At 36.9% G+C, this 27,079-nt stretch overlaps 1 protein-coding gene, 1 non-coding gene and 1 pseudogene across 3 annotated transcripts; 1 reads left to right on the forward strand and 2 right to left on the reverse strand.

The window, feature by feature from the left end:
• Positions 1–14,705: 14,705 nt before the first annotated feature.
• LOC148790196 (small nucleolar RNA snoR114) lies at positions 14,706–14,789 on the reverse strand. The gene has a single exon (XR_016079044.1). It is a non-coding gene; the product is annotated as a small nucleolar RNA snoR114 (small nucleolar RNA).
• Positions 14,790–15,526: 737 nt separating this feature from the next.
• LOC104590497 (protein JINGUBANG-like) lies at positions 15,527–16,501 on the forward strand (annotated as a pseudogene).
• Positions 16,502–17,872: 1,371 nt separating this feature from the next.
• LOC104590494 (uncharacterized) lies at positions 17,873–26,205 on the reverse strand. 2 transcript variants are annotated; one of them, XM_088891167.1, is made up of 6 exons: positions 25,956–26,024; positions 25,742–25,816; positions 25,515–25,596; positions 22,853–23,466; positions 18,884–19,059; positions 17,873–18,765 (listed from the first exon to the last, which is right to left on the reverse strand). In XM_088891167.1, exons 4-6 carry the CDS (start codon positions 23,459–23,461, stop codon positions 18,279–18,281), a joined length of 1,272 nt encoding a protein of 423 aa, XP_088747293.1. In that variant the 5' UTR covers positions 23,462–23,466; positions 25,515–25,596; positions 25,742–25,816; positions 25,956–26,024; the 3' UTR covers positions 17,873–18,278. The 2 variants fall into 2 exon arrangements, with proteins under 2 accessions (XP_088747293.1, XP_010247485.1); XM_010249183.3 differs by lacking the exon at positions 25,515–25,596 and having other exon boundaries at positions 25,956–26,205.
• Between the last annotated feature and the right edge of the window lie 874 nt (positions 26,206–27,079).

A 27,079-nucleotide genomic window follows, 5' to 3' on the forward strand; every position in this document is an offset into this window, starting at 1 on the left:
GGGCCAAATAAATAAAAAGAATAAAAATGAAAAACTAATAGAAAAAATCAAATGAGATTTTTTTTCTTATTATTCTAAATCTAACATTCCAAATTTGTTATTTTTCTCAAGGCCCATTTGGTTTGTGGGAATAGGGGCCTAAAATTGGAATCAAAATGCCAACTATTTGGGAATTGAAGTCCCCTCATTTAAGGGAATGGTCATTCCCTCCCCCCTCCCTTATAATTGAAATCCCATTCTAACTAATTCTAATTCCCATTTTGATTCCTGCCTAAACCAAACAAACTATGGGAATGGACCATTCCAATTCCAATTCAGACAAATTTTAATTCCAATTTTGACTATGACCAGAACGGACCCTCATTTCTTTTCCTAATGGATTTGTTTTATTTTTATTGATTTTTTTGCATAGATCAAATTAAGTTATTTCTTTCTTCTAAACTACTGATGACCATGAATTTAATATCCAATATATATAGATGATTCTTCATATACTTTCTTTCTTCTAAATTGGTCATTTGAATTATTTGAAAACTTTGTGTTTTGAAATATGAAATGCAAAATGTTTTTAAGTGTTAGTTGATTAGTTATTATTTTATTTAATTCTTAAATGCTGAAATGTATTGCTTAAACTTTGATTTTATGGATATTTATACTTTTTATCATTCTAACTTGATATATTATATGTTATTTTTATCAACTTATAAACTTTAATTAATTTTATTCTTAAGTTTTGATGCTTACACCTCAACTACACCTTGTAATCGACATCAATTGTGTGAGACTTTTACTCTCCAAGTTCCACCACTTTAGGTCTTCACAAATCACATTTCAGCTCTCTTCCCTAACAAAATCCTCCTCCTTTCATTTTTCTCTTTTATTGATTTCTTTCTCTAATCTCTTCCCCCCTTTCACTTGATGGTGGAGGCAGCGACAATAGCATAGTTGAGAGTCTTGAGACAGCAATGGAAACGATTTAGGCACTCAGCTCTTCTCTTCCCTCTAATCTCTGCCTTATGATGGAGGCAATAGTGATAGCAATGGCAATAACTTTATGGCAGTGGAAGGTATGCCTAAAAGCTAATCGTTTTTTATTTTTTTCTCCTTGAAAATTTGCTATACTCATTGTTATTCTATTAGGGTTAGAGGGCAGGGTTGAAATTTTAAACTCCAAATTGCATATTTAAATTTTGGAAAAATCTATGACACCAAAAAGACATGATACAAAAATAGCTTTGAGCTTTGACCAATCAAAACACCCCCTAAATTGTGATTAATACCACCTGGTTGGTCACATACACATGTTTTATGGTACTAGTTAATTGATTAATTTTTTTTAATAGAGGTGTAAATCGGGCCTTGTTGGCCTGTGGGCCTTTTCGGGCCATGCCACCCTCATTGAAAAAAAAAAAAGCTTAGGATATGTTTGATTCATAGGAATAGAGACCCAAAATCGGAATCGGAACCGGCCATTTAGTTGAGTGTAATCGGAATCAGATTCCCCCTCTGGGCAGAATGGCATTCCCCCATTTGAGGGAATGGCCATTCTCGGCCCACCCCCTCGGAATCGGATTCCTATTCCATGCGATTAAAACACGAAAAATGAAAATGATAAAAAAAACCTTCAAACCCCCGATTCCAAGTCCAACCCTCTTTCTTATCTCTCGTCACTCCCTCCTTCAAACCCTTCAACAATTCGGTGGCCGAAGTCTAAATATCCAACCTGAACAATTCGGCGGCCGAAGTCTAAATATCCACCCTATTATAGGTGGGCGTTGCTTCCGTTTTTATGTACGGCAGGAGGGTACGAAGGAGGAGCATGTGGAAAATTTCGGAAGAAACTATTTCGGAGAGTCACATCGACAGCTTACGATAGGCCAGCGATCGTTGTCTGGAACCCCATAGACGCGGGGAGAAGAGGGTGGCTGTCGAAGCTTGTCGGTCCAGCTTCGAGGATTATCATGATAACTGTGCAGTTATTCTTCTCGTCAGTGTTCCGCAAGGGTCTTCCTGCTCCGCTGCCCGTTTCTAGTTCGATTCGTCTCGCATTTCTTTGATCACTTCTTTGTTCTCGTTTGTTTCTGATGTTTTTGTACGATTCAGTGGTTTCATACTCATCGTTCAGGAGTGTTTAGTGGTACGTGCCGTGTTGGGGCTTTAGGTCCGCGGGTTGGGTCGTGTCGCCCGTAGCTTGCGTGCCGGTATGGCCTAGCTCGTGGCTTGGCCTGGGCCAAGGCTTGGCCCACGGACCAGCTCGGCCCGCACGGGCTTAGGCCGTTGGCCATGCTGGGTCGATCCCCCAAGTTATCTCAGGGGAGGGCGGCACAGCCCAAGATGGTCCGCGGGCCACTGCGGCACAACTCGTACTTTGCGCGAGCTACCCCTGGGTAGTGTCGTGCCGGCTCAACCCGACCCATTTTACACTTATAGGAGTGTTTGGATTGGATTAATTGGATCCAATCTGGTCCATTTAAATTTAAATGGATTGGTTTGGGTTTGGTTTGTACTAGGTTTGGATTTGGATTATAAATAGACACAAGTTGGATTGGATTGGACCAAACCCAGTTTAATTGATAGCCCTAGCTATCTCTTTACATGTTAACTAGATTGTATTGGATTTGGAATTTTTGTAGATTTTTTATTTCTTTATATGTTTTTATTAGGGGCAAAATTGGAAATCATGATTAATTATAATTCTAGCCTCTTCATGAACCAAGCAGCATCAATTGGAATCCGATTCCGATTCTTGTCTGAACCAAATAGGCAGGGGGAATAGACCATTCCGATTCCAAGAGATTCTCATTCTCATTCCGATTCCAATCACAAACCAAACAGACCCTTCAAATTTTAATTTTATATGAATTTTGATATATACGATTGCTTATATATATACACACAATAATTTAATAAATTAATATAATAAAATTGAAAACAATTGCTTATTTTATTAATATATTATATAATTATAATTTATATAAATACATCATATATTATATTAAATATATATGAACCGTGTTAGGTCGTGCCAGCACACGGACCTAAAACCCCAGGCCCAACACGATCCACATGATCATGTCGGACCTGGCACAATCCGATTTACACCTCTATTTTTAGATATCATGTCTTTAGAATGGGTAGTGTGGGCTATATGGGTAGGTGGGGAAATAAATGTTTGTCTCTTCCATGTTTAGATCCAAGGTGGTTTTCTAAGAGGTGTTTTTGAGAAAATGGCATTGCATTGGTACGTCATTTTCTCATAAAACACTTGTTTTTTTGTTTGAGACCATTGCTGAAACATTTTTTTCGAGAAACGTGTGTGATCTAAAATAACATATTTCAATCATGGTGCTGATTGTAGCGATGACAATTGGGCGGGTTGGGTTCGGTTTGGTTTAAGATGAGCTTCAACCCAATTCATCTAACCCGCCAATCCATTAATGACTCAGTTATATAAAATTAAATGGGTTGGGATTCAACCCAAACCCGCTTTAACCCAATCCAACCCACCCAAATCCATTAATCTTATATTTATGGACTTAAAAAGCAAACTAACTCTCCCTTAACAAATAAGTTGGTGATAGCTTGGTGGTAATTGTAGTTACTATTTATACAAGTGGTGAATGTTAAAATCACATTACATGCATGTTATTTTTACACAAGCGACGAAGCCATTTTGGATTTCGGGTTTGATCGAACCACTTAGGTTCAAACCGGTCAGACCAATTTAAACTACCTAATTGGATTATGTTCAAGCTAATTACATCAAGGGTGGTTGAACCGTTTAGATCTAGATCAATCCGGTTGGACCATATCAGACCGGTTCAATCAATGGTGGATTGACTTGGACTGGACCATATCAGGTTTGCGCACGGGTTTGGGACCGAATTGATTGACCCGAAGCAGGTCAACATAAGTAAATCAGGTCGACCCGAATCAGACGTGTGAATATTGATTAGACCAAACGACCGAAACTGGGCAGAGCAAGCGTTATCGAACCATCCCACCTAGAGCCTATTTGGGATTCGGGTAGACTTGGATCAGTATATGCTGGATCGGGTCAGACCGCGTTGAATTGATCCGAACTCGGATTAAATTGATTTGGATTTATGTTGGGTGAAGTGTGTTGATTGAAGACAAAACTAAATTTTATCAATAATTAATAAAAAATTAATGTATTAATTATAAATTATTTAATTCAAATGAAAAATTAAAAAAAAAAAAGGTTTTAGATGGGCGGATTGGGTGAATTAGATATTGGGTGGATTTGAAGACTGATTTGAAAACAGGTTTTGGTTAGATCATGTATTGCCCCAAAAACCGATCGGGTCGGTATCCAATCCAGACCATAAATAAAAAGGAGGAAAATAACCGAGCTCATGAGCGCTTAAGTCATCTTTGAATCAGGATGAGGTGGAAACCCGATCCCACCGATGCGCTAAATTAATCATCGCTCGGTATGTTGTCTGGTAATAGACTTGAAGAAGGACTTCCGAAGTCTATACGCTTCCGATGTGGGATAGGCCAATCCATCCTCACGGCACTCAACAGAATAGTACAATAGTGAAGGTCTTCGGTTCAGAGAAATTGGGCGATGATAAGATACTGCTTTCGGTGGAATTGGATTGCCATCTAATCCTGATTATCGGATTACAAGAAGTCCACTTAATCTCATTTATTGCAGTATTTTAATATCTACTCTACAGCTGTTAACTTGGCAGAATCCCACATCGGAAGGCGTATAATGCTATGGATGGTTTGTTTTCTAGGAACTCAGAGAATGTAAGCGAGCAATGATAAGAACTAGCATTTCGGTGGACACGGGTTTCTACCATCATCTGATATTGGATGATAAGATGTGCTCTTGAGCTCTTAGGAAACTTTGAATTTTAGAGCCCAGAAATTAACTTTGTATATGTTTTTTTAACTCAAAAGGTGCTGAACTCTAGAGGGGTGAGAATTACAATAAAAGACAGCTCAAATGCGTTCTCAGTCTTCCTCAAGTTAAATCAGAGAAGGGTGGATACCGATTTCCACAGAAACGCAAATTTATCATTCCTCGTTAACTACTCATTCGGCACTAACAAAAGAAAGATTTTGTGACTAAGAACATTTTCGATGTGGGACAGTCATCGAAACCACAAATATAGTGAGTTCTGAGAACAGATGGAAACCGGGTTCAGTCAGTGTAAAGTCCGTTCGAACAGTCATCATAGTCTTACATTGTGAATATTTCCACATGAAATAATGCATAGAAGTATGGAAATGTTCACGATGCAAGGCTGTAAAGACTGTTCGAACGGGCCTTGCATTGACTGAAGCCGATCTTGAACAGATGATCAGTTGCTGGCTTGCTGCATTGCGAGGTTGTAACCTTTGTATAAATGAGAGATTGGCTTCAGTCAGTGCAAGGCCTGTTCGAACAGTGAACAGCCTTTACAGCCTTGCATCGGGAACATCTCCGTACTTTTATGCTTTATTTCATGAGGAGATATTTCCAATGCAAGGCTATGATGGTTATTTTTATGGGCTTTGCACTGACTGAATCCCATTTTTATAAATGAATTAAAAGATCATGATTGGGATTAGTATATTTCCTTCTTATTATGCAACTTCAATTAATAAATATGAAAACCACATCACCTCACTCACCTCATATGATAGGATTACAAATAGTAACTGTTTTATTTAAAAAAGTGGGAATGGAATATAAATATAAATAAAAAATAAAATGAATTTAATATATCATAAAAAATGATGAAGAATGGGGATCACCGTGTGGACGGGGATGGGGTGGAATGCGGCCGTGGCCCCACTCTATTACCATTACTAGTGACAAAAATGAGATGTAATGCCAATTTTAAGTTGTTAAAAGCCTTTAAAATCTACCTAAAAAAGTAGTTTTTTCATCTAGGTGGTGGTAAGAAATTAAACCAGTTTGTGTCAAATGGGTCAATTCATGTTGCCATAATTAAATAATAAAAGTCAAAAATAGATAAAAATATAAAAAAAATTGAAAGTAAAAAAATTGGAAACACTTTTAACATCATATATTTGACATATTAAACAATAATAAGAATGATAAATAAGAAATATTTTATTAATGATGGAAATGGAATGTAAAATTTAAAACCAATTAGAAATAAAACTATTTTCTTATTCTGTCTCATTAAATCTCAGATTTCAAGTATATTCTCTCATTAAATCTTATATATAATATACATTTTCTCATCATTAAATTCTATTAATTATATCCACAACTTTAATTTTAATAATATAAAAATAAATATTTTGAAAAGTAATTTAAAAACAAAACCATTTTCTTACCTCCCGGTGGTGGGTAAACAATTCAACTATTTGGGGTCAAATGGGTTAGTAAATAATGCCATAATTAAATAATAAAAGTTTAAGATAAATAAAATATATAATACAAAAAAGAATTATGCATATCTCTAATATTGTATATTCATTATACTAAACAAAAATAAGTATGAAATGTATGAAGTATTTTAATTAATGATGAAAATGAAATGACAAATTTAAAATCAACTTAGAAATGAAATGATGTCATAGTAAAATAATAAATTTTTTGAAAATAGAAGATACAAAGGATCACAAAAAACAAAAGAAAAAATAGAGAAAATTTTGGGCACATATATAATGTTATATATTTATAAAAAACAAAATATTGGGTACATCTCTAATATTATACATTCATTATATTGAACAAAAATAAGTATTATACATAAGAAATAATTTTATCAATGATGGAAATGTAATATAAAATTTAATGTTAACATAAAAATCAAACTATTTTTCTTTTGGGTGGTGGGTTAGTGGTTTAGGTCAAATGGATTAATCGATGATTTGATAATTAAATAACAAATCTTTAAAAAATAAATAAAGTACAAGTAATCAAAAAATATATAAAAATTATATATTGATTATCTCAAACAAAAATTAAGTATGACAAGTAAAAAATTATTTATATAATGTAGATGTATATATAATTTAAAACCAATGTCATAATTGAATAATAAATATATAAAAAAATATAGAACACAAAAAATGAAAAAGTACAAAATTTTGTCGAAAAAATTTGGGAACATTTTTAATGTTATATGTTCATCATATTAAATAAAAATAATTGTTAAAATAAAACATTTCTTTATTTATAACAGAAATTGAATAAAAATATAATAATAATAATAATAATAATAATAATAATAATAATAACAAATAGTAATAATAATTATTTTGTTGTTATTATTTTAGTTTAAAATTTTCATGTGCAATGTGAGTGCACGTGTATATAGATAGATAGATAGATAGAGAGAGAGAGAGAGAGAGTAAAATGCCTCAATTGGAACTGAAATTCATCATGATTATTAGTCTACAACTCCGTCCAAGTATTTTGGCCACCAAGAAATGAGAAATCCAACATGTCTTGGAATCTTCAATAAACTAGTACATGTGGCAAATACCAGCATTGTTTGTCCCAATAGACAAAAATGATATAACGATGACCCTTACAAGGTCATAGCTATCATAGCCATTTCTTTAGTTGACAAAATCACCTATTCATTAATTGTTAACTTGAAACTTTGGATAACAAGTGATGAATAGAGATGACAATTTTCCTCATTTCCTCATCCATATAGGGACCTGTTTCAAATGGAGTGGGAGTGGCTATCATTTTCCATGTCGAGACAAGACTCCTTTGAACTTTAGCCCCCTCCGTAAGCGTTCCATCAGTTAATTTCGAAAAAGATTTTCATATACTATTTAAAATTTTTAAATGCCTAAAATATATATATTTTTTTCTAATTTATTTTACCTTTTCCTTTAATTTAAATGCCAAGCATTGTGACACAGTGCGTCATTAGTTGGGGTTGGTGCTTATTACATTGTGTGGTCTTGGACCGGAATTCGCGGGAAGGTAAGGTCTGCGTGGAAGAGGGAAGCAGGCATTGATGGACAACGTGGAGAAGGCTGTCATCTCAGGAATCGACAACTAAGAACTACCTATTTCAAGTTTCAACGTCTCAAGGTATGGGATGCTGGTTATTGATGCATATTGTGATAGGAAATGTGGAGCCACCAGGGGACAAGGTTAGGATTTTCATCACTCCAGCGCAACAAGCTAAGACTTTCACAAACCATGATCAGTGATTACTTTATGCCTGTATATAGGAAAAAGATAGAGCAGTTAATGGCTTCTATTGATGCATATTGTGATAGGAAATCAGAGAGCTGGCCTTATAGGGAAAATGACAAGAGACTAGCTTCTGTACCAGCATACTTTAAGAGCCATGGTGGAATAGGGATGAGGAAAACCTCATTCTCATTGGTGGGGTGGGGACAAGAATGGAGACTGGTTTCCCATCTCCACTCCATTCCGTTGCCATTGATAGTAATAAAAATGTGATGTGATATCATTTTTTAGTTGTTAAAAGTCTTTAACATCATTCATAAGTTCATAATGTTAATTAAATCACACAATATCATTATTAATTGACATAAGATTCAGACATTCTATCATAATTAAATTATACTAGCGGAGGGGCCCTATTCCGTAAGGGCTGGAATGGAATCGTCGACTCGTTTATTCGATTCTTGGCCAAAAACCGTTGAATTGATCAACGATTCATTGACTCGAGCGGTCAAACCATTGACCCGTTGATCTATTCAATGATTTTTGGTCGTTTTTTATTTTTTTAATTGGGAACCATCCAGGCAACCGGTTCCGTTTTATCCTAACCTTGGCCCCCGACAAAAAATCGTTAAATCGGTCAATGAGTCATACGCTCAATTACAGGCAAAACAGTCAAACTATCGACCTAAAAACCAGTGGCCAAAATGGTTTGTTTTCAGGTCATATGAGTCATACGCTCGAATGACAATAACATGTATGGTACTACTTAATGGACCTCACACACTCAATTTTTTGCCTGTAATTTTTGTTGTCAGAACGGGTCGTTCGTTTTTTTAGTTTTTTAATTGGGAACCGTCTAGGCAACCAATTCTGTTTTACCCCAATATCGGTCCCTGGCAAAAAACCGTTGAATCAGCCAACGACCCATTTACCCGAGTGGTCGAATCATCAACTCGTTGACCCACTCAATGGTTTTGGCCATTTTTTATTGTTTTTAATTTTTGTTGTCAGAATGGGCCGTCTGTTTGAATCGAACGGTCGAACCATCAACTCAAAAACCGGTGGCCAAAACAATTCCATTTTCAAGTCGTATGAGTCACACGCTCAAATGACATAACATGTTGATACTGCTCAATGGACCTTACACACTCAAATTGATATAACATGTATGGTACTTACACCCAAATTGATATATTATATAAAATTCATTTAATATATTATATATTAAATAAATTTTATATACATGTCCAAAAGAGTCATTTCGATTAGGTTTTGACTTTTGAATGAAAACCTAATCAACAAAAACCTTTTTTTCATTCCTCCCTTTCATCCTCTAATTGATGATTGATCATTATGCCTTTTGATGTGAGGCTTTAGCCTTTGTCAAAATGAGGTGTAAGCCTCAAGGCTCAAGGCGTGAAACATAGCTTAAGGCATAAAAAGGCATAAGCTTCAAGTATCATTGATTATTTATCTATTTAATGCAAATATATATATATATATATATATATATATATATATATATATATATGTGTGTGTGTGTGTGTGTGTATGTGTGTGTGTGTGCGCGTGTGTACTTTTATAGTTATTTGAAAGAAACACTTCAATAATTATGGAATAAACAAATGAAACTAGTAAAAAATGAAAAACCAAATAAGGGAAATCAAGTTCTTAGTTTCTTTTGGATATACAAAGTGAGGTTTTTTTCTTATTATTATAAATCTAACATTCAAGTTTGTTATTTTTCTCATTTTTTTTCCTAATGAATTTATTTCTTTTTTTTTATGTTTTGCATAAATAAAATTCAGTTGTTTTCTTTCTTCTAAGCTATTGAATGACCATAAATATCTAATATCCAATTATATAAATGATTCTTCATATGTTTCCTTTCTTCTAAATCGGCCATTTGAATTATTTGAGGACTGCGCATTTTGAAACATGAAATGTAAAATGTTTATAATTGTTAGTTGATTAGTTATTATTTTATTTAATGCTTAAACAATAAAATTTAGAGTAAATTTCTTAAACCACCCCTATGGTTTAGCTAATTGATTAAGTGTATTCTTACTGTTTGGAAATTGACTAACACTACCCTTACTGTTTTTGACAATTGACTAACTAAACCCCTATCATTAACGTCCATTAATGCTTTGTTACGATCTCTCTGCACATATAACCCCATGTGACTTATAAGATTTATTCAAAACCCAATATTACCCTCATCCCATGAACCCTCTCTCTCTCTCTCTCTCTTCCATTCTTAGACCACCCCTTCCGCCTCTGCTTCTCTCTTAGACCTCCCCCTTCGCCCGTCTTTGGTCTTGTTGTCCAACTGAAAACCGCTCTTATCATTATCATGCAAATGCTCCTCCAGTTTTCGTTCCTATCTTTGGTTTCAATGTCCGAATGAAAAATCGTTCTTCTCGTATGCTCCCCCGTGTTCAAATGAACTGCAGCGGCAGCGGCGATTGCCATTGTTGTTTCTGGTTTGAGTAGAGACTGACGATACCATGCATGTACGCGCATCGATCTCCAATTTTCTTACACCTCGCCATCCCATAGCTCCTCCACAGACTTGAACGGCCCATCCTTCGAGACAAAAACATCTGTTGTGCATAATCTACACTCTGGGATTTGGCTAATCTTCTTAGATTCCTCCTCGCTCAATGCCCAATTGAATATATCTAGGTTCTCCTTCAGCCTCCCCTCGTTGCAACTTTTCACCAACAAACCCACCCCTTGCTCGTATACCCATCTCAGACAGATCTGCACGCAATGCACGTGCACCACTTTGAATTAATATTCCACCATCAAAGGCCGCTTCTTAATTAATTATTATTGATTTTTCACAACTTATCATTGCCCCATAGTGGGATGGAAATACCACTACTCCATCAGCAGATTCAACACTTTTAGGGCCAAAACAAAACATAAGAAGGGAAAGAGAAACAATTAGTTACTAATCCCCTCATGGGGGATTAGGTGGTTGCCGCCGCCACAATGAAGGGTCCTCCGGTGAACCAGCAATAATGAAGAGAGAGAACGAGTGAACCGAACAGGGGGTTTCACAAGCTCTGTTGAAGAAGCAAAGAAGGGTCCTTTGGTTCGTGGGCTTTCGCTTTTGGGTTTCCTAGGCCCAATGCGCATATAGTTCTGAGAGAGGGGTTTCATAGGGGGTTGCCGCTGTCACAATGAAGGGTCCTCCCGTGAACTAGTGGCAATGAAGAGAAAGAACAAGTGAATCGAACAGGGGGTTTCACAGGCTATATTGAAGAAGAAAATAAGGGTCCTTCGGACTGTGGGCTTTCATTTTCAGGTTTCCTAGGCCCAATGTGCATACAGTTCCGAGAGAGGGGTTTCACAAGGGGTTGTCATTGCCATCACTGCCACCCCTATTTGGTTCACTCTGCTTTTTCAACAGAGCACTCCATTGTTGAAGAAGAAAGAGGATAAAGGGTGTGACAGTTCATTCGTTGATTCTCAAAAATAATAGGGGTAAAATAGCTATTAATGGGAACTAACAGTAAGGGAAGTATTAGTCAATTGTTAGAAACAGTAGGGGTAGTGTTAGTCAATTTTTAAACAGTAAGAATACACTTAGTCAATTAGCTAAAGAGTAGGGGTAGTTTAAGAAATTTACCCTAAAATTTATTCCTTATAAAGTTTTATTTTATAGATCTTTTTTGTTAAATATTTTATGGATATGTATACCTTTTATTATTCTAACTTGGTACATTATTAAATGTTATTTTCATCGATTTATAAACTTTAGTTAATCTTATTCTTAATCTTTGAGGCTTATACCTCAACTACATCTTTAACCTTTTAAAACCCTATAATCGACATGAAATGTTTCAAACTTTCACTCTTCAAGTTCCACTGCACAAATCGCACTTCATTGTGCCCTACGGTGGAGGTAGCAACATTAGCACAATGGAGACAAACGACAGCTTTTCCCTCTAATCTCTGCCCTCTCAACTCTTTTTGAAAGGAGGGCGAAAATCGTAGGCAATCCGACTCACTGCTCCTTGCCTAAAAGCTAATTGTTTTTCATTTTTCTTGAAAAAAATTGTTATATTCATTATTATTTTGTTAAGGTTAGAGGGTAGGGTTGAAATTTAAAAATTCAAATTACATCTTTAAATTTTAGGAAAATCTTTGATATAAAGACAGAGTTTTGATCAATCAAAACACCCCATGAATTGTGATTAATACCACTAATTATCACCTCTTTTGTGATTAATACCAATTGAGGGCTGGCTCGTTGATGTTTTATCTGGTTTGTTCTAGCGTTAACACATAATACCAAAAAAAGTTCGGCCATAAGCTTTTTTAATATCATGTCTTTCTTTCCATATCATAGTTGAATATCATAAAAAAAAAACACCAAGGTTTTAAAAACCAATTCAGAAATGGAACCATTCTAGCTACTAGTTTCCGGGTCAGCGGTTTGACTGTTCGAGTCAAACGATTCAGACGGTTTGCATTAGGGCAAAATATCAAATAGTTATATACTTGTAGTCTTGTATATGAGAAAGGAGAACTGGAGAAGAGAGTTTGTTGTGGGCTCAAAAAGAAGAAAAGAAGGAAAGAAAGGAAGGAAGAATAAAGGAAAAAAAAAGGAAAAGGAGAGAAAGGAAAGGAAGGAAAGAAAGAGGGAAGGAGGGAAGAAGAAGGAAGAGGAGGAGAATGATTCGACACCCACCGGCGATGATGACAACGACAACAGTGCAGATGACAAATCTGAGATTTGAGATATGATCATATGAGTTCTCGGATCTCAGATCTGAGATCGATTTCTCTACAACTTTTTCTTCTTCTTCTTCTTCTTCTTCTTCTTCTTCTTCTTCGATTTCTCTACAACTTCTTCTTCTTCTTCTCTCTCTCTCTCTCTCTGGATATTAGATCTGAGTACGTGTCTCAGACTCCCCTCTCTACAATTTCTTAAACTACGAACCACTGTTCGGGTCAAACGAATCGACAATTCCACCACCAAGGTCAATGGTTTTCTGACAAAGTCAATGGTTTTTGACCCAAGAACAGGTCAGGGGTGAAACGAAACCGGTTGCTTGGAAGGTTTCTGGGTCGAACGGTCCAACCGTTTGGATCAATGAAGGTTCAAAAACATTGTGTGACACCGTTTTTCATAAAAAAAGGATTATAACATATAAGGGCAACTTTAGGGCCCTAATATCAATAAAAGTAATATTTTTAAAAAAATTTCAAAAATAGGTTAACTTTTTAAAAATAATATCAATTAAGGGCAAAAACATTGTTCATCTTCTTTCTTTTGCAATCTATTCACCAGTGCCGCTGTCCGCCGCCGCCTATCTCCGCCCACCTCCACCTCCACCTATCTCCACCCACCTCCACCTCTACCTCTGCCTTCGGCAACATTGTCGGAGGTGGGCGGAGGCAGAGGCGATGGCAGCGGTTATGATGGCCATTCCTCTACCCAATGTTGCCGCCTCCGCCCACTAGCACCATCGCTGCCTCTATCTCCACCCACCTTCGACAATGTTGCCGGAAGCGGAGGCAAAGGTGGGTGGAGGTGGTGGCGTTGGGTAGAGGAATGACCACCAGCGCCACTGCCACCACCTCTGCCTCCACCCACTTCCGGTAACGTTGCCGGAGGCATAGGAGGAGGCATTGCCGAAGCGGCGGCACCGGTGAATGGATTGCAAGAGAAACAAGATGAACAATATTTTTACCCTTAATTGATATTATTTTCAAAAAATTAAAATATTTTTTATTTTTTTTAATTATTTTTTTTATTAATATTAGGGCCAAAAGTTGCCCTTATCTGCTATAATCCCAAAAAATAATCATTTCAAACGCTTGGAAACATGGTTTTGACCGAATCAACAAGGCAAACCCGATTGCCTTAAGAACCGCACGGTCGGTTCAACTCTACGTCTAAAATTGCGTAAATATAAAAAACAATTGAGCTCATGCGCGCTTAAGTAATCCTTGAATCAGGACGAGGTGGTAACCCAAATCCACCGATGCGCTAGATCTTATCATCGCTCGTTAACTCTTTTGATAATGGTCCTGAAGAAGGACTTCCTTATTCTATATACTTCCGATGTGGGATGCGCCAATCCATCCTCACAACACGGTCAGGCAGTCAGCTCTCAACAAACAGAGTACGATAGTAAAGGTCTTCGGTTCAGAGAAATTGGGCGATTGTAAGTTCATTACCGGATAACAAGAAGCGCACTTGAGCTCACCTTCTGCAGTATTTTTATATTAAGCCATTGGGCAGTTGGAGTTTGAGTTTTATCGAAGATTCAAGACCTGTTGGCAGAATCCCACATCGGAAAATGTATAACTCCATAGAGGGTTTGTTCTACAGAAACTCACACACTGTAAGCGAGCAATGATAAGAATCAGCGTTTCGGTGGACATGGGTTTCCACCAGCTCCTGATGTTGGATGACAATAATCGCTCTTGAGCTCTCACCCATCGATAAGAAAATTTTAATAAACCAGAGGTCAGAATGTTTTCAACTGAGAAATGCCAGGTAAGATAAAATAGAAAAAAAATCGAATCTGAGCTCAAACGCGTTTCTTGTCATCTTCAGATCAGACGGAGGTGGGAACCCATTTCCACCCAAACGCAACTTTTATCATCGCTCATCATCCGTTGGTCTGGCATTAGTTAAAGAAGGAGTTTGTGAGGTAGCAATTTTTGGATGTGGGACAGTCTTCGAAACGGCGAACAGTAAGTCATGACGAACAGATGAACAATTGCTGCATTGCCAAGTTGTAGCCCATGTATAACTCTGAGTTAAGAGATTATTATCCAGTTTTAGTATGTTTCCTACTTAGTTCTTATTATGCAGATTCAGTTCATTAATAAATATGAAAACCATACCACCTCACCTCATATATTTCCTTCATTCAACTCGGGCATCTCCAAAATAACCCACTTTTGATAGTTGATACTCCTCGAGCCTTGAAGCTCCATGTTGTCATGGAGACGGCATTGGCTCCCCCAATCCCCATCAGAGCATGATGTTCCCAATGCACGGAGGGGATGGACTGTGGTCACGCTTTGAAGGGAGCCCACTCCAACTTGTTGTCAGGGGGTTGATCGATGGCACCAAAACTCATATGATAGATCCTACCCATGGTGCATTATGCCTACATCAATTCATGGGATTTTCAACAATCTGATTTTTATTTTTTTTTTATAATAATCAACAATCTGAATCTAAGTATTGATAATCTCAAAACACAAAAATGGCCCATCAAGAGTTTCATTCAATTGAAACTGTTTTTTTAGGATAAATCCCTTAAAATAAACGAAATGTCAATTGTACTGGTTTTCCGGAGAGAACGAAGGGGTATCGATGTTGGTCGAGGGCGGGGAAGTCTTTGGGCAAAGACGCCGATATCAATGGAGAAACATGGGAGAGAGGGGTCTGTGATGAAACAGGGGAGATAGGGAGAGAGAACGAAGGGGAAGCCACGGTACTCACCCATGCCAACAGCTGACGCTGATGCCCAAGAGCCGTCTCAGACCAACAACGCGGTTGCTGTCGGCAAGGGCACAGTTATCTCTTGTGATCTTCAGCGACCAGCTATTCAGCGCCCACCAGGACCAAAAGATCAATGTATGGAGAATTTGTAACGAGGAGACCCACCAAGGCAAGTACAGGTACGGGCGGTTGGCCACACTTCCCACCCTCAGTGACCACGTTATGCGATTCCTCCCATCTAAGAACCATGTTCAAGTGCGGTGGCACAAAATATGCACATGGGTTCATCACGTCGACACCATTTCAGCACTCGCTCTATCTAGGGATGGCTCACGGCTCTACTCCGTTTCATGGGATCGGACGTTGAAAATTTGGCAAACCTCCGACTTCGAGTGTTTAGAGTCGGTAGGGAGCGCGCACGACGACGCGATCAAGTCATTGGCCTTGTCCAATGATGGGTTCATCCACACTAGATCAGCCAACAAGAAAATTAAGGTGGGGAGTAAGTTACCAGCCGACAAGAAGCATTCGTTGGTGGCAACACTGGAGAAACATCAGTCTACCGTTAATGTATTAGCACTCAGTACTGACGGGTCTGTGTTGTATTCCGGTGCATGTGATCGATCAATCATAGTGTGGGAGAAAGAGAATGGCGGTGCCGCCGATGGTGGTGGTGGAGGTCAAATGGTGGTTGTGGGTGCGCTCAGGGGATATCTTCAATAACAGAACTCGGATCTCTTCCTCTGCAGCTGGAACACGCCGAAATAGCCCTTGTCTATGGGACAGGAGAAGGACTTTCTCTGGTGGAGTTTGGAGAAGAAGTAAGAAGAGGCTTCCAGTGGCGATCTAACCGGAGCAGTGGAAGTTTCTGGTGAAGATGAGATGAATTTGGCAGGGTGTAAGCACAGTCAAAATAAGGGCTGTCAGTCGAAAGGAAAGGGATGAGGGTAATATTGGGTTTTAAAATAATGGAGTGTCACGTGTGTACGGATTTTAACGATGCTAACAGCAGTGGTAGAACTAGTCAATTGTAAGAAAATTTAGGTATACTTCAAAACAATATGTAAACAGTAAGGGTCCAATAAATCAATTTTGTAAATAATAGGGATAGTTTAAGAGATTTACCCATTTTTTATTAGGATTTTTGTCAATAAATATAATACACTATTTATTAACATTTAAAACAAATGAATATCACAAAACTCCAAGCATTTATTTATTTATTTTATTTCTTTTGAAGAGCTACACAATGGAAGATAACCCATCCCTCGAAAATTAAAATGCAATGAAAATTTTCCAACAAAGTTAAAGTACAATCATACCAACACTAGTGCACCCGATCCCATTAGAACTCTAAAGTTAAGGGGCCATTCATTTGCTTTGAACTCTTAATATCTAAAAATGCAATAATTACATTAAAAAATATATTAGTATTGGTGAACTTTTCTTTTATTTGAAATCTAAATGCAGAGAATGTTGTTCCAAATTCTGATCCTGTATATGAAAATTTTTGTTTGTCTTTTTGGAGACATCATTGGAAAACAAAAAGTTGTATGATCACACTTTAAAAGATAAGAGATAAGAAAAAACAAACCATTTTTCTCTTAAAGTTTAATAGTTCCTCTTAAGAAATAAGAGTTAAAAAGAAACAAACAAGCCCTAAATGTACTTGGACGAGAGTAGTACTAGGTACATGATATTTTAAACCCTGACACTAAATAAGGAGTAGAAATTAGGGCCTTCAGGTTATTAACAGAAAAACACACCAATACATGCATATTTTAAAAGGTTTGACACTTCAACGTGATAGATCCTATCCTCACAATTCTTAAATAGAAGCATGGGCCATATCATAACACCCGATGCCCAAAGTTGGGTATCAACTATGGTTGCTTGTAATTGCTCAATAGCCAATACATCTTTCATTTTCTGTTTCATGTCCATCAGGAGTGAGATCCATCGTGCATGTATCCGGGTGTTGAAGAATGGGTCAGTACTTTAAAATAAGTAGTCCATAGATCACATGCTTTACAATCATCCAGTGATTTTTGAATGTTTGTCTACTTAGATCACAGCCTCCAGAATGTCATACAGTAACAGTTTTACAGAACTATATCTGCTAGGTAGATCATCTCCCTTGAAGATTCTCCAATGGAAACTATATAGAATTCCCATTTTGATCCAACAAGGAACCAACAGTTTGACAACACACGATGGCATAGCAGTGACACACTCGATGATTCCCATGGGAAAAGCACTAAAAAGGAACAAATTGTCCTATCTCACAGATTATTTAACATAATTAAGCATGTCTGAGCATGTAGAGAGACTCCTCCTAGGAAGGAGTATCTCCCATTTCCCCACTTCTTCCTCTTATGTCAATAAGAAGTCAGTTTTACATGTTAGAACTCCCATTCCCTACAAGACTTCTTAGAGGCATTGAGTAGAGAGACAGTTCTGAAACTACTATACTATATGCATTTTTTGTAAAGAAGCAGTAGCAACCCCAAAAAGCAGCTAAGGTTTATTTGCTTTCACAGGTGACTACCAACATCTTTTTTCTCCTTTTCCTAAACTTCCACTCCTACAGAGATGCTGAGTGAAACTTTAGGACAAGTTCAACAATAAGTCATGTTTCTTTGGTCAAGATGAGGCCCATTCGAAATATCGGCACAGGGGGCCCCTGGTGGCAGTCCAGTTCCCACATCCAAAAAAGAAGCTCCCATGCTTTGGCCCAGGCTTCCGGACCATGCGTTTGCTGCTCTTTACTCCACAGAAACAGTAAATTTGTCGCTCCTTCCCAGGGTCCACATGTGAGGGGTGGTACTGAACAAGGGGCACCAGCGGCTGTTTCAGCTTGAGTGGATGATGGTTAGCACCCAAGGGGCGGTCAGGGGACTGCTGCCATGTCAATGGGCGGTCAGGCGGCTGCCACATCAGAGACTTGGTTATGGAGAATCTGAAGCCCCAGCGCATGAGGTGGGCAAGAAGCCGGGCAGTGTTCCTGGCATCGTCAAGGCCACAGTGAGCACGACCCTCCCATGCAAGGCCGGCCAGTTGCACAGCCTCCTTTAGATTACATCGAACCGCACCAAATACCTCACGAAATGGAACCTTTAAGTTGATCCATCTAGTCACAGAAATCCCAAAGTGGTAAATCCATTTGAAATTCTTCTTTGCTGTTTAATAGGAAAACCATTTGAAAGCTCTCAATGACGAAGAGAGCAAGAAGCGTCAGGATCTTTTACCTGTTGAAGTAAGGTGGCTTCCGGATCCTCTTAAAATGGCACTCAGATTCCAACATCACCTGACAATCCCAGTCTGACCATGTCACCACAGCAAAGTTGGTGTGTTTAATCCCCTTATCTTCTAGCCATTTATCATGCATAAGTAAAGCTTCACTTAGAGGAACACCTCTATCCACCTGGAACAAAAAAGTACAGTTGAAATAGGCTTTAAAGGTACCTAGCTATGCCCACAAGAACAGAGCTGATTCCATATTATAGTGGAGGAAGGATAAAACATTGAGAACACAAATGATAAATTTATTGTACACAATAAACACCAGTGTCCAGAACAAAGAAAAATTCACCGCTAAAGGATGTTTTGAGAAGGACATTGATCTAGGGGATATATTAAGATCACATTTGCTAGCATTGTCATTTACTAATAAATAAAATTTTGGAAGAGACAGTCAAGTCTGCAGAGTGAGCTGATTGTTCTGAAATCTATTGAAATAGAAATTCAACCACAGTAACCAAGTCAACAAGGCAGCATGTCAGCAGAGCACCATGTTTCCTAGCTTAGGATCCCATCCAACATCCCTCCCATGATGCAGCAGAAAACATTTATCTGTTCGTCCAAATTCAAAATTGAAGTTCTATCTAATTAAAACAATCTGAATTCAATCCATTAATATTTTATAACAGAATCAATTATGGATATGATCTATCCTGTCTGATTTGATCAAATCTAACAATATCCGAACAGAATAAATGAAATACTCATCTAGTAGTAAAGTTGGCTTAAATGTTATATTTTTACTAAAAAATCATAGGTTCAAGTCTTATACAAGTTATCAAATCATTCTATTCATAATACAATATCAGTCATCTCTAGATTCTTTTATTAATAATATATAATATTCTGATCATTTTTTAGTTTAGTTCATAAACGCTATGCAATTCTTCTTTTGCTTATTGATAAAAAAATACATTTCTTATTTTTGCTTGTCTCCCTCCCACAAGACATTAAGGAGAATGGACGCTACTTCACCCTTATTCACCTTGCCTATGGGTGCAAAAATATTCATGCTACCAGAAAATTGTAGAAGTGTAACCTTAGATACCCTATTTACTTCTTGAAAGCATTTAATCAATGCAAAGTTTATATCTCACAGTTTTTGATGAAAAAAGGTAAAGTTTCTATCTTGAGCATGATTTTACTTAGAACTTCCACCGAGAAAAATCGCAAATGGGGTCAGTAGGTCATCTTGCCTCAAACCCATAGAACAATGGCTCACCTTGCCATTATTCCTCTTTCAAGCCTTATCTTCAAACTACAAGAAGTTAAACTAGGCCATACAAAACTAGGTTCTAAAGGGGACCCAGTTGCCCAATTGATGCCCCCCATAACTAAAACAAGGATTTGTTTTCATGCAAACTATAAAGACCATGTATCTATATCTATCTTCTAGAAACTAGAGGAGTGTGCTACAAGACTTGAGCTGAGCTACTGAAGCAACTAGTTTAATGAGGAAGAAGATAAAAGTACAAGTAGGTCTCACAGATGAAAATACAGTTGACAAGATTTGAATCATAACAGCAGACTTGAGGTTGTGTCTCCATGTTAAATGCGAACGATTTCAACTTTGACTGCTAAAATCATTCACATGTTTTGTCTATGGCTGGCTTGAACAAATTACACCAATTTGTTAGAAAAGAAAGCACTCCGGAATGAGTTGGAGTAAGTGTTGCTAACACCTCTTGGTTTTAACACTCGGGAATCGGGAAATCTTGCAAATGATAAACAGGAAATTAATCCTAATAAAATGAAAAATAAATAAATAAACAAATAAAAACCTGAAAAGGACAGGAAAGAGAACTTTTACATTAATCAATATCAAGTCTGCGAAATTGTCAGCTTCCATAAAGGGCCTGTTTGGAAACCATGTGGAACAAAATCATTTAGGTTCTTAAACATTTGAAAGCATAGATTAGTCACTTCTTGATTCATAGCAAGAGAGTAAAGAAGAAAAGAAGCAGAAAGAAAAAAAGTAGAATTGAAGTCGACTTACAAAAAAAAACTGGAATTCAAATTTTATTAACCATTTTCCTTAAGACTATTAGTTATAGACTATGTTTTCTTTTATCAGTAAAAAAGTTATAGACTATGTTTAGTATTGGTCTTAGTTCCAACAGTCTGGAATGAACTCCCCTTCTCATGATAAAACCTCAATTCATTTTACTGATAAAAAAAATCTATTTGGTATGGAAAAGCTGTGCATTCAAATTAGGCCATGTGTTTTGGTTTCAAATCAATCTGGATTGTTATAGTAATTTGACTAAATGGGGACCTGGATATCATCCAGACCTAATAACATATGCAGGTATGAAATCCATGCCCAACCTAATAATTAACTGGATCAAATGGCATAAAAAAAACTTTCAATAGGGTGGTAAGTTCATCATGCAGAATTTTCATTGTTAAAAGGAACAGAGAAGCCCTATATTTCTTTTATGAAAATGATCTAATTACAAGGTGGATTTTGGATCTAAGGTGAAGTTTCAGCAAGACCCTTATAAGTTGTTTGATAATTGCTGAAATGGCTAAAATAAATGACTAATTGCTTCGTCTTTTAGTCGATAAAATAATTAAACAATAAAATATTTAAAGGTGTCATAATCAATCAACTGCAGCTTCAGTCATTAAGGGACCTACAACCTCACTAATAACTTAATTCACCAAAAGACAAAGCAATATCTCATTCAGTTTAGCAATTCCAGATGTTACCAAACGGCCCTCTAGTGATAGGACTGTACATGGATTGGTTCAGTTCGGTTTTACTTATTTGTGCCAACCGAACTGACATTGTTGGGTTGATTATTGAGCCAACTGAAAATGACCGATAATGGCATAAAACCAATTTTGAATTTTTTTAATTCAAGTCGTTTTCATCAGTTAACTGAGCAAAAGTCAAGTTGGAACTTCACTCTCATTATTCTTAAAATAAAATAGCGGATTGAATAATTGATTGAAACCTGTGGTCAGTTGTCTAAGATATAGGTCTCAGTTTGGATCAGTTTCAATTCGATTTATGGGGATATAACTGGCAACCTCAGTTTGGATCAGTTTCAATTTGATTGGGTTTTAATATTTATCAAACTAAAACTGGCCAACTTCGTTTTAGAACCGACCACCTCAGATCAGATCAGTCCGGTTTGGTTGGTTTATTCCATTTTATGAACAGCTTTACTTAGTGATGCTTTGGTGCAAGAATCTTATGTGGTAAAAAATCATGAAAATTCATGTAGTTCCCCACTTTTGCTCAAAGCTAAACATTCGAGAGAGAGTTGTGCTGGTTTTTTTGATGGGACTTTATCATTCCTTTACTGCAAGACCAAAGACATTACTTAATAAGTAGGCTACATGATTACATACATCTTGTTTCTGCCTCTAGCTCTTGCAGGGAATATCAAAGAACTTAGAATTGGCATAGTTATCAACTCCAAGGAGTCCACTTCAATGGAGTTCAACCTTCATCCTTTGTTTATTATGCTTCTTTTTTTACCAGCATTGGTTTATTATGCTTCTTTATTTTAAATAGTAAAAACCACATATTTCTGTTTTTTGCTATCCCACTATAGCAGCTTGACGTACAAGATCTTAAACTACTACTTTACATGCTTTTGAATATCTTCTACATGCTCTTATACATATGAATATATTACAAATAATACTACGCCTTTTTGAAAAGGAAAAAGTAAATAGAAAAACAACAGCTCTGGATCTTGTAATCAATGATGCTATAGAATGAAGTCCACTGCCTTATACTGAAAAATACTACCAGAAATGCAATAATAGAAAATGGGAATCAAGGGTATACTGTTGCAAGGGTTTAACATTTTTTTTCTTTTGATAGATAACAGAATATTTCACGGGTTTAATATTCATGTGTAAATTGAATGAAATATGGGATCACAAATTGCAAAACATACCTGAATTTGCTGGATACCAGTAAGCTCCTTGCAGAAATTGCTCAAGTGTTGATGAAGTGTAGGTCGCACGTATGTTTGAAAGGAAGCTTCTAATTGTCCAGTCACACTATTCACTAGAACAGATGGGAACTCAATGATCTCTTGAGGATGGGGATTCTTTTCCTTGTCACAAGTGGCTTCAAAGTCTATGACCACAAAGTACTGAAATTCTTGGAATTGGAACTCATACGGATAACCATGAGAGTACATCTTGAAGGGTGCATATTGATATCTATTATCGACAGGAAATGGGTACTCATGATTCATGGAGTAGAAATGGTTCTCGAAGGCATTCCATTGGTTCTGCTGTGCCTTTTGGAAGTCAGGATGGAAGTTTGACCACATATAAAAGTCCTGTTGGTACATAGGTCTATGATAAACTTCACTTGGAGGTGCAAAGAACTCACTGCTTAATGAATTGTCTGGTTCCACCGAACCACCTCTAGGATGAACACTGGTCTCATCCTTGGGCTCAGGAAATCCTTCCACTGAGTTCCCATTCTCTTGTAAGTTGCAAGAGAATGCTTTATTCTGGAGGCATCTTATGGATGCCTCACGGTTTTTTTGCATTGCTTCTGCAAGGAAGATGGACCTCGTTAAGATAAACAGAATAGAAATATTATTGTTTGTTACATTTTCCATGTAAGATGAACAAAAAACAAATTATATGTTACTAAAACATTGTTAAAAAGTATATATTCTGATTTCCATGTGGCAAGTGCACACAAATGATATGCTTCACAAAATTAAGTGATGTACATTTTTGGAACAGTTTGGAGGTGGTTCAAAGCAAGGTTCAAAATATTGATACAGTACGATATGCCGGTAGGGGTGTATCAGACTGTATCGTGTGTCGCTCTAAGTTTTAATAATTTTCAGCTGGCTATGATTTGGAACCAGGTAATCAGCATATAGATCTCAACACACCACCTCCAGAAGAGTGCTTAAAAGTGAATTTTGATGGAAGCAGTCAAGGAAATCCAAGTTGGTCTGGCGTAGGTGGGGTGGTGAGGAACAAGGATGGGAATGTCTCTGAAATTTTCTCGGGACCAGTGGGGGAAGGAGATTCTGCTAGGGCAGAACTGCTTGCTGCATTACAAAGAATCCAGATTGCTCACCAGCTTAGCCTAGTAAATTTGATAATAGAAATAGACTCCAAGGTGTTGGTGGGATGGCTATAAAACCCGGATTCTGTTCCTTGGTACTACAGAGATGCAATTAAAACATTGAAATGGTATAGGAGGGACACGAATGTAAGAGTACACTGGGTCAGAAGATAAGCGAATTCTTTGGCTGATTGTCTTGTTAAACAAGGGACAAACAGGCATATTTTATATTGGGCTCAGCTGTAATTTGCTTTTAATCTGTTTCTTTTGCTCTAAATTTGGGGGAGATTGCAAGTCGCACCTCTCAAAGGGATGCTTGTACTGATTTAAGCTCTTGATTTCAATAAAGTATTAACCATTTATCAGAAAATAATGATATAGAGAAACCCATCTCAGTTGTGTCACTTGCAATTTATTCCTAAAGAAGTCATGAAAGCTCTGGATTCTTGGATGGGATTTTTACAGGCCTACCTAAATCAGATAGATAGACATGTCCGGTCTTTAATGGGAAAAACTGAAGCAGCAAATTCCTTGGGACAGAGGTCAAGTTGATGTTTGCAGATTCAAAAATCTTAGAAAATAAATTGGAGGTTCCGAATATAATGTCAGGCATCAGCAATCCTTTTATATAAACTGGGAAGAGAAAGACCAACCTCAGCAAGTTATCTTGTTGTTCAGGGCATTAACAACAAAGAGGAAGCACGAGTTTTTTTATGGTAAAAAACAAAAAGCACAAAATTATGAGGATATTCAGCTAGGTAGGTTCATAAGAGTCAAAACTGAAGAAGGATTCACTAGCTACTTGGATGTCAAGGGGATGATAGAGCCAAGGAATATTTTTATCTATACAGAATTGAGATGCTGAAAGGTTAAATTTGACATATGGCAAACCTACTGGCAGAAGAGGATTCCAAAACTCTAATTAGGTGGTTGCTGAATGATTGCTTATGACATTAATCATATAAACAAGCTGTAAGGGAACTACATTGCTGGCACAAGCGATGGGTGCAACCGTGCAAACTTTGCATTGGCACCAAGGTCAGCCAGTAGCATGGCTGATGAGCAAAGCAAGGAAGGAATCAACTGTCTTGGGGGACAACTCCCCAAGGGTGCTTGTAACAGAAAAGAAAAGGACATAAATAGGGGTGGATAGGCAGTTGTATGTTTTGAACAGCATTTTTTTCCTTCAACTAATAAAACTCTTTATGTTACTGATCAAAAAAATAATAAAAATAACATTTTCAACATGTAAGTAGGGAAAGCAAAATGATTTCCCTCTACCTTTAAGCAAAATCAAAACCCCACGGAAGTTAAACTAGAGCATCATCCTTAGATAAGCACAACCCACATGGGAAGCTTCGAATTTTTCCACTTCCCCTTACGATTTCCACTTTCCCCTTTTTTTAAGATAACCCCAACTGCTGACGCGGAACAAATTCACAACATCGGACAAGAAAAAGCAGTGATGACAACAGAAACACGAAATTAAACAGGAAAGAAGCATTGGAGTCCCAAACCTTTCAAAACCCATCTCGAATAAACAGTATAATCCCACAAAAAAGCAAGAACATTTGCAATTGTTCGACGGCATCTAGATCCCTAGATCAATGTGACAACCAATATGACAGTTCCGTACGATCATTAAAAAGTCCAAGAAGGCCAGAAACAGAAGAACACAGCAAAATACAAGGGGAAAAATCAACACAACCAAAGATCAACAGATTCCATGCTTCAAAAATCTTACCTTTATGTTCTGGAGAAACCATGGCAGTTATGATCCACCAGCAAGCACATCAGATCTTTCTCGAGGCTTTTCCACCTGAACCCATCAGCCCAGAAAGATAAAACATTAAAAAAAAACGAACAAAGAGAAACAGGTAACAGAGAGAAAGAGGGAAGAACAGAAGAAGGGAGGGAGAAAGAGAGAGGATTGGGGAAGGGAGGGAGAGTATTCCTACATTGCCGTGCTGAGGGGGAGAGAGAGAAGGAAAGATGGGTTTGGGTTGGTCATATCAACAGTCCCTTTATATTTTTTGCAGAACAACCCATTTCAAAGCGAAAATTGAGAGAGAGATATCGAAGAGTAGGCCCCACGCAACTGGCTATTATCTGTGAGCGGGTGGCCGTATCAGGTTGAAGACCGAAAGCGGTGAGGATGTGCCTCTGCCAACCGCTTCCCACGCCCAACTACGAGTCACCTGCTTGGTTACTCTCCCAAAGCACTAACCGTTTCCCACTTAACTCAGATAACCGTGCTATATTATCCAGCACGTATCCTCAATAAATTTGAGTTTTTTTAAAAAGGAAAATTGTCTAAACGTAACTCATCATGTCACTAATTTAACGTTAAACACATCAACAGGCATTACTATATTACCATTTTAACCTTTATAAAAAATATAAAATATATATAAAATAAATTAACAGATGTTAATATTTAGACATGAAAAAAGAAAAAAGTTCAAAAATATTTTTAAATATAAAATACATAAAAATACAGAAATTACAAAAAACATAAAAAATTATAAAAATTGCAAACAAAATAAAAAATTGTTTTCAAATTATAGAAATTAAAAAACAAAATCAGAAAATAAAAATTGTAGAAAAAACACCAAAAATTATAGAAAAACAGAAATTGTAAATAAATAACAAAAATACAGGAAAATTTATAGATTGTAGAAAATAAAAAAAATGTAAGAAAACAGAAATTATAAAAAATTGGAAATTATAACAAAACATTATAAATGCAAAAAAAAAAACAAGAAAATTGAAAACTGAAAAAGACCATTTTTCCTCTAACCCACCATTCAAGGGTAATTTAGTCATGAAAATTGTTATTTATGCTGACATGGACACCTCTGTTAAGAAGTATTAGCGGTATACTAATAGGTGAGTTTTGGAAAATGAAAACTTATTGACATGGTGAGTTTTAGACATTTTAAAAAGTTGTGAGTTTAAAAGAAATGTTGAAAACTCATGGTGAGTTTTAGACAATTTCTCTTTTAAAAATAATATTTTGATAACTGAACCGATGGTTAGACCAATAGAATGGTTTCTCAAATGGGGCAAGGTTGAACCAAGC

This window comes from Nelumbo nucifera, chromosome 7, assembly GCF_055504915.1.
Source record: "Nelumbo nucifera cultivar China Antique chromosome 7, China Antique-T2T, whole genome shotgun sequence".
NCBI lineage: Eukaryota > Viridiplantae > Streptophyta > Magnoliopsida > Proteales > Nelumbonaceae > Nelumbo > Nelumbo nucifera.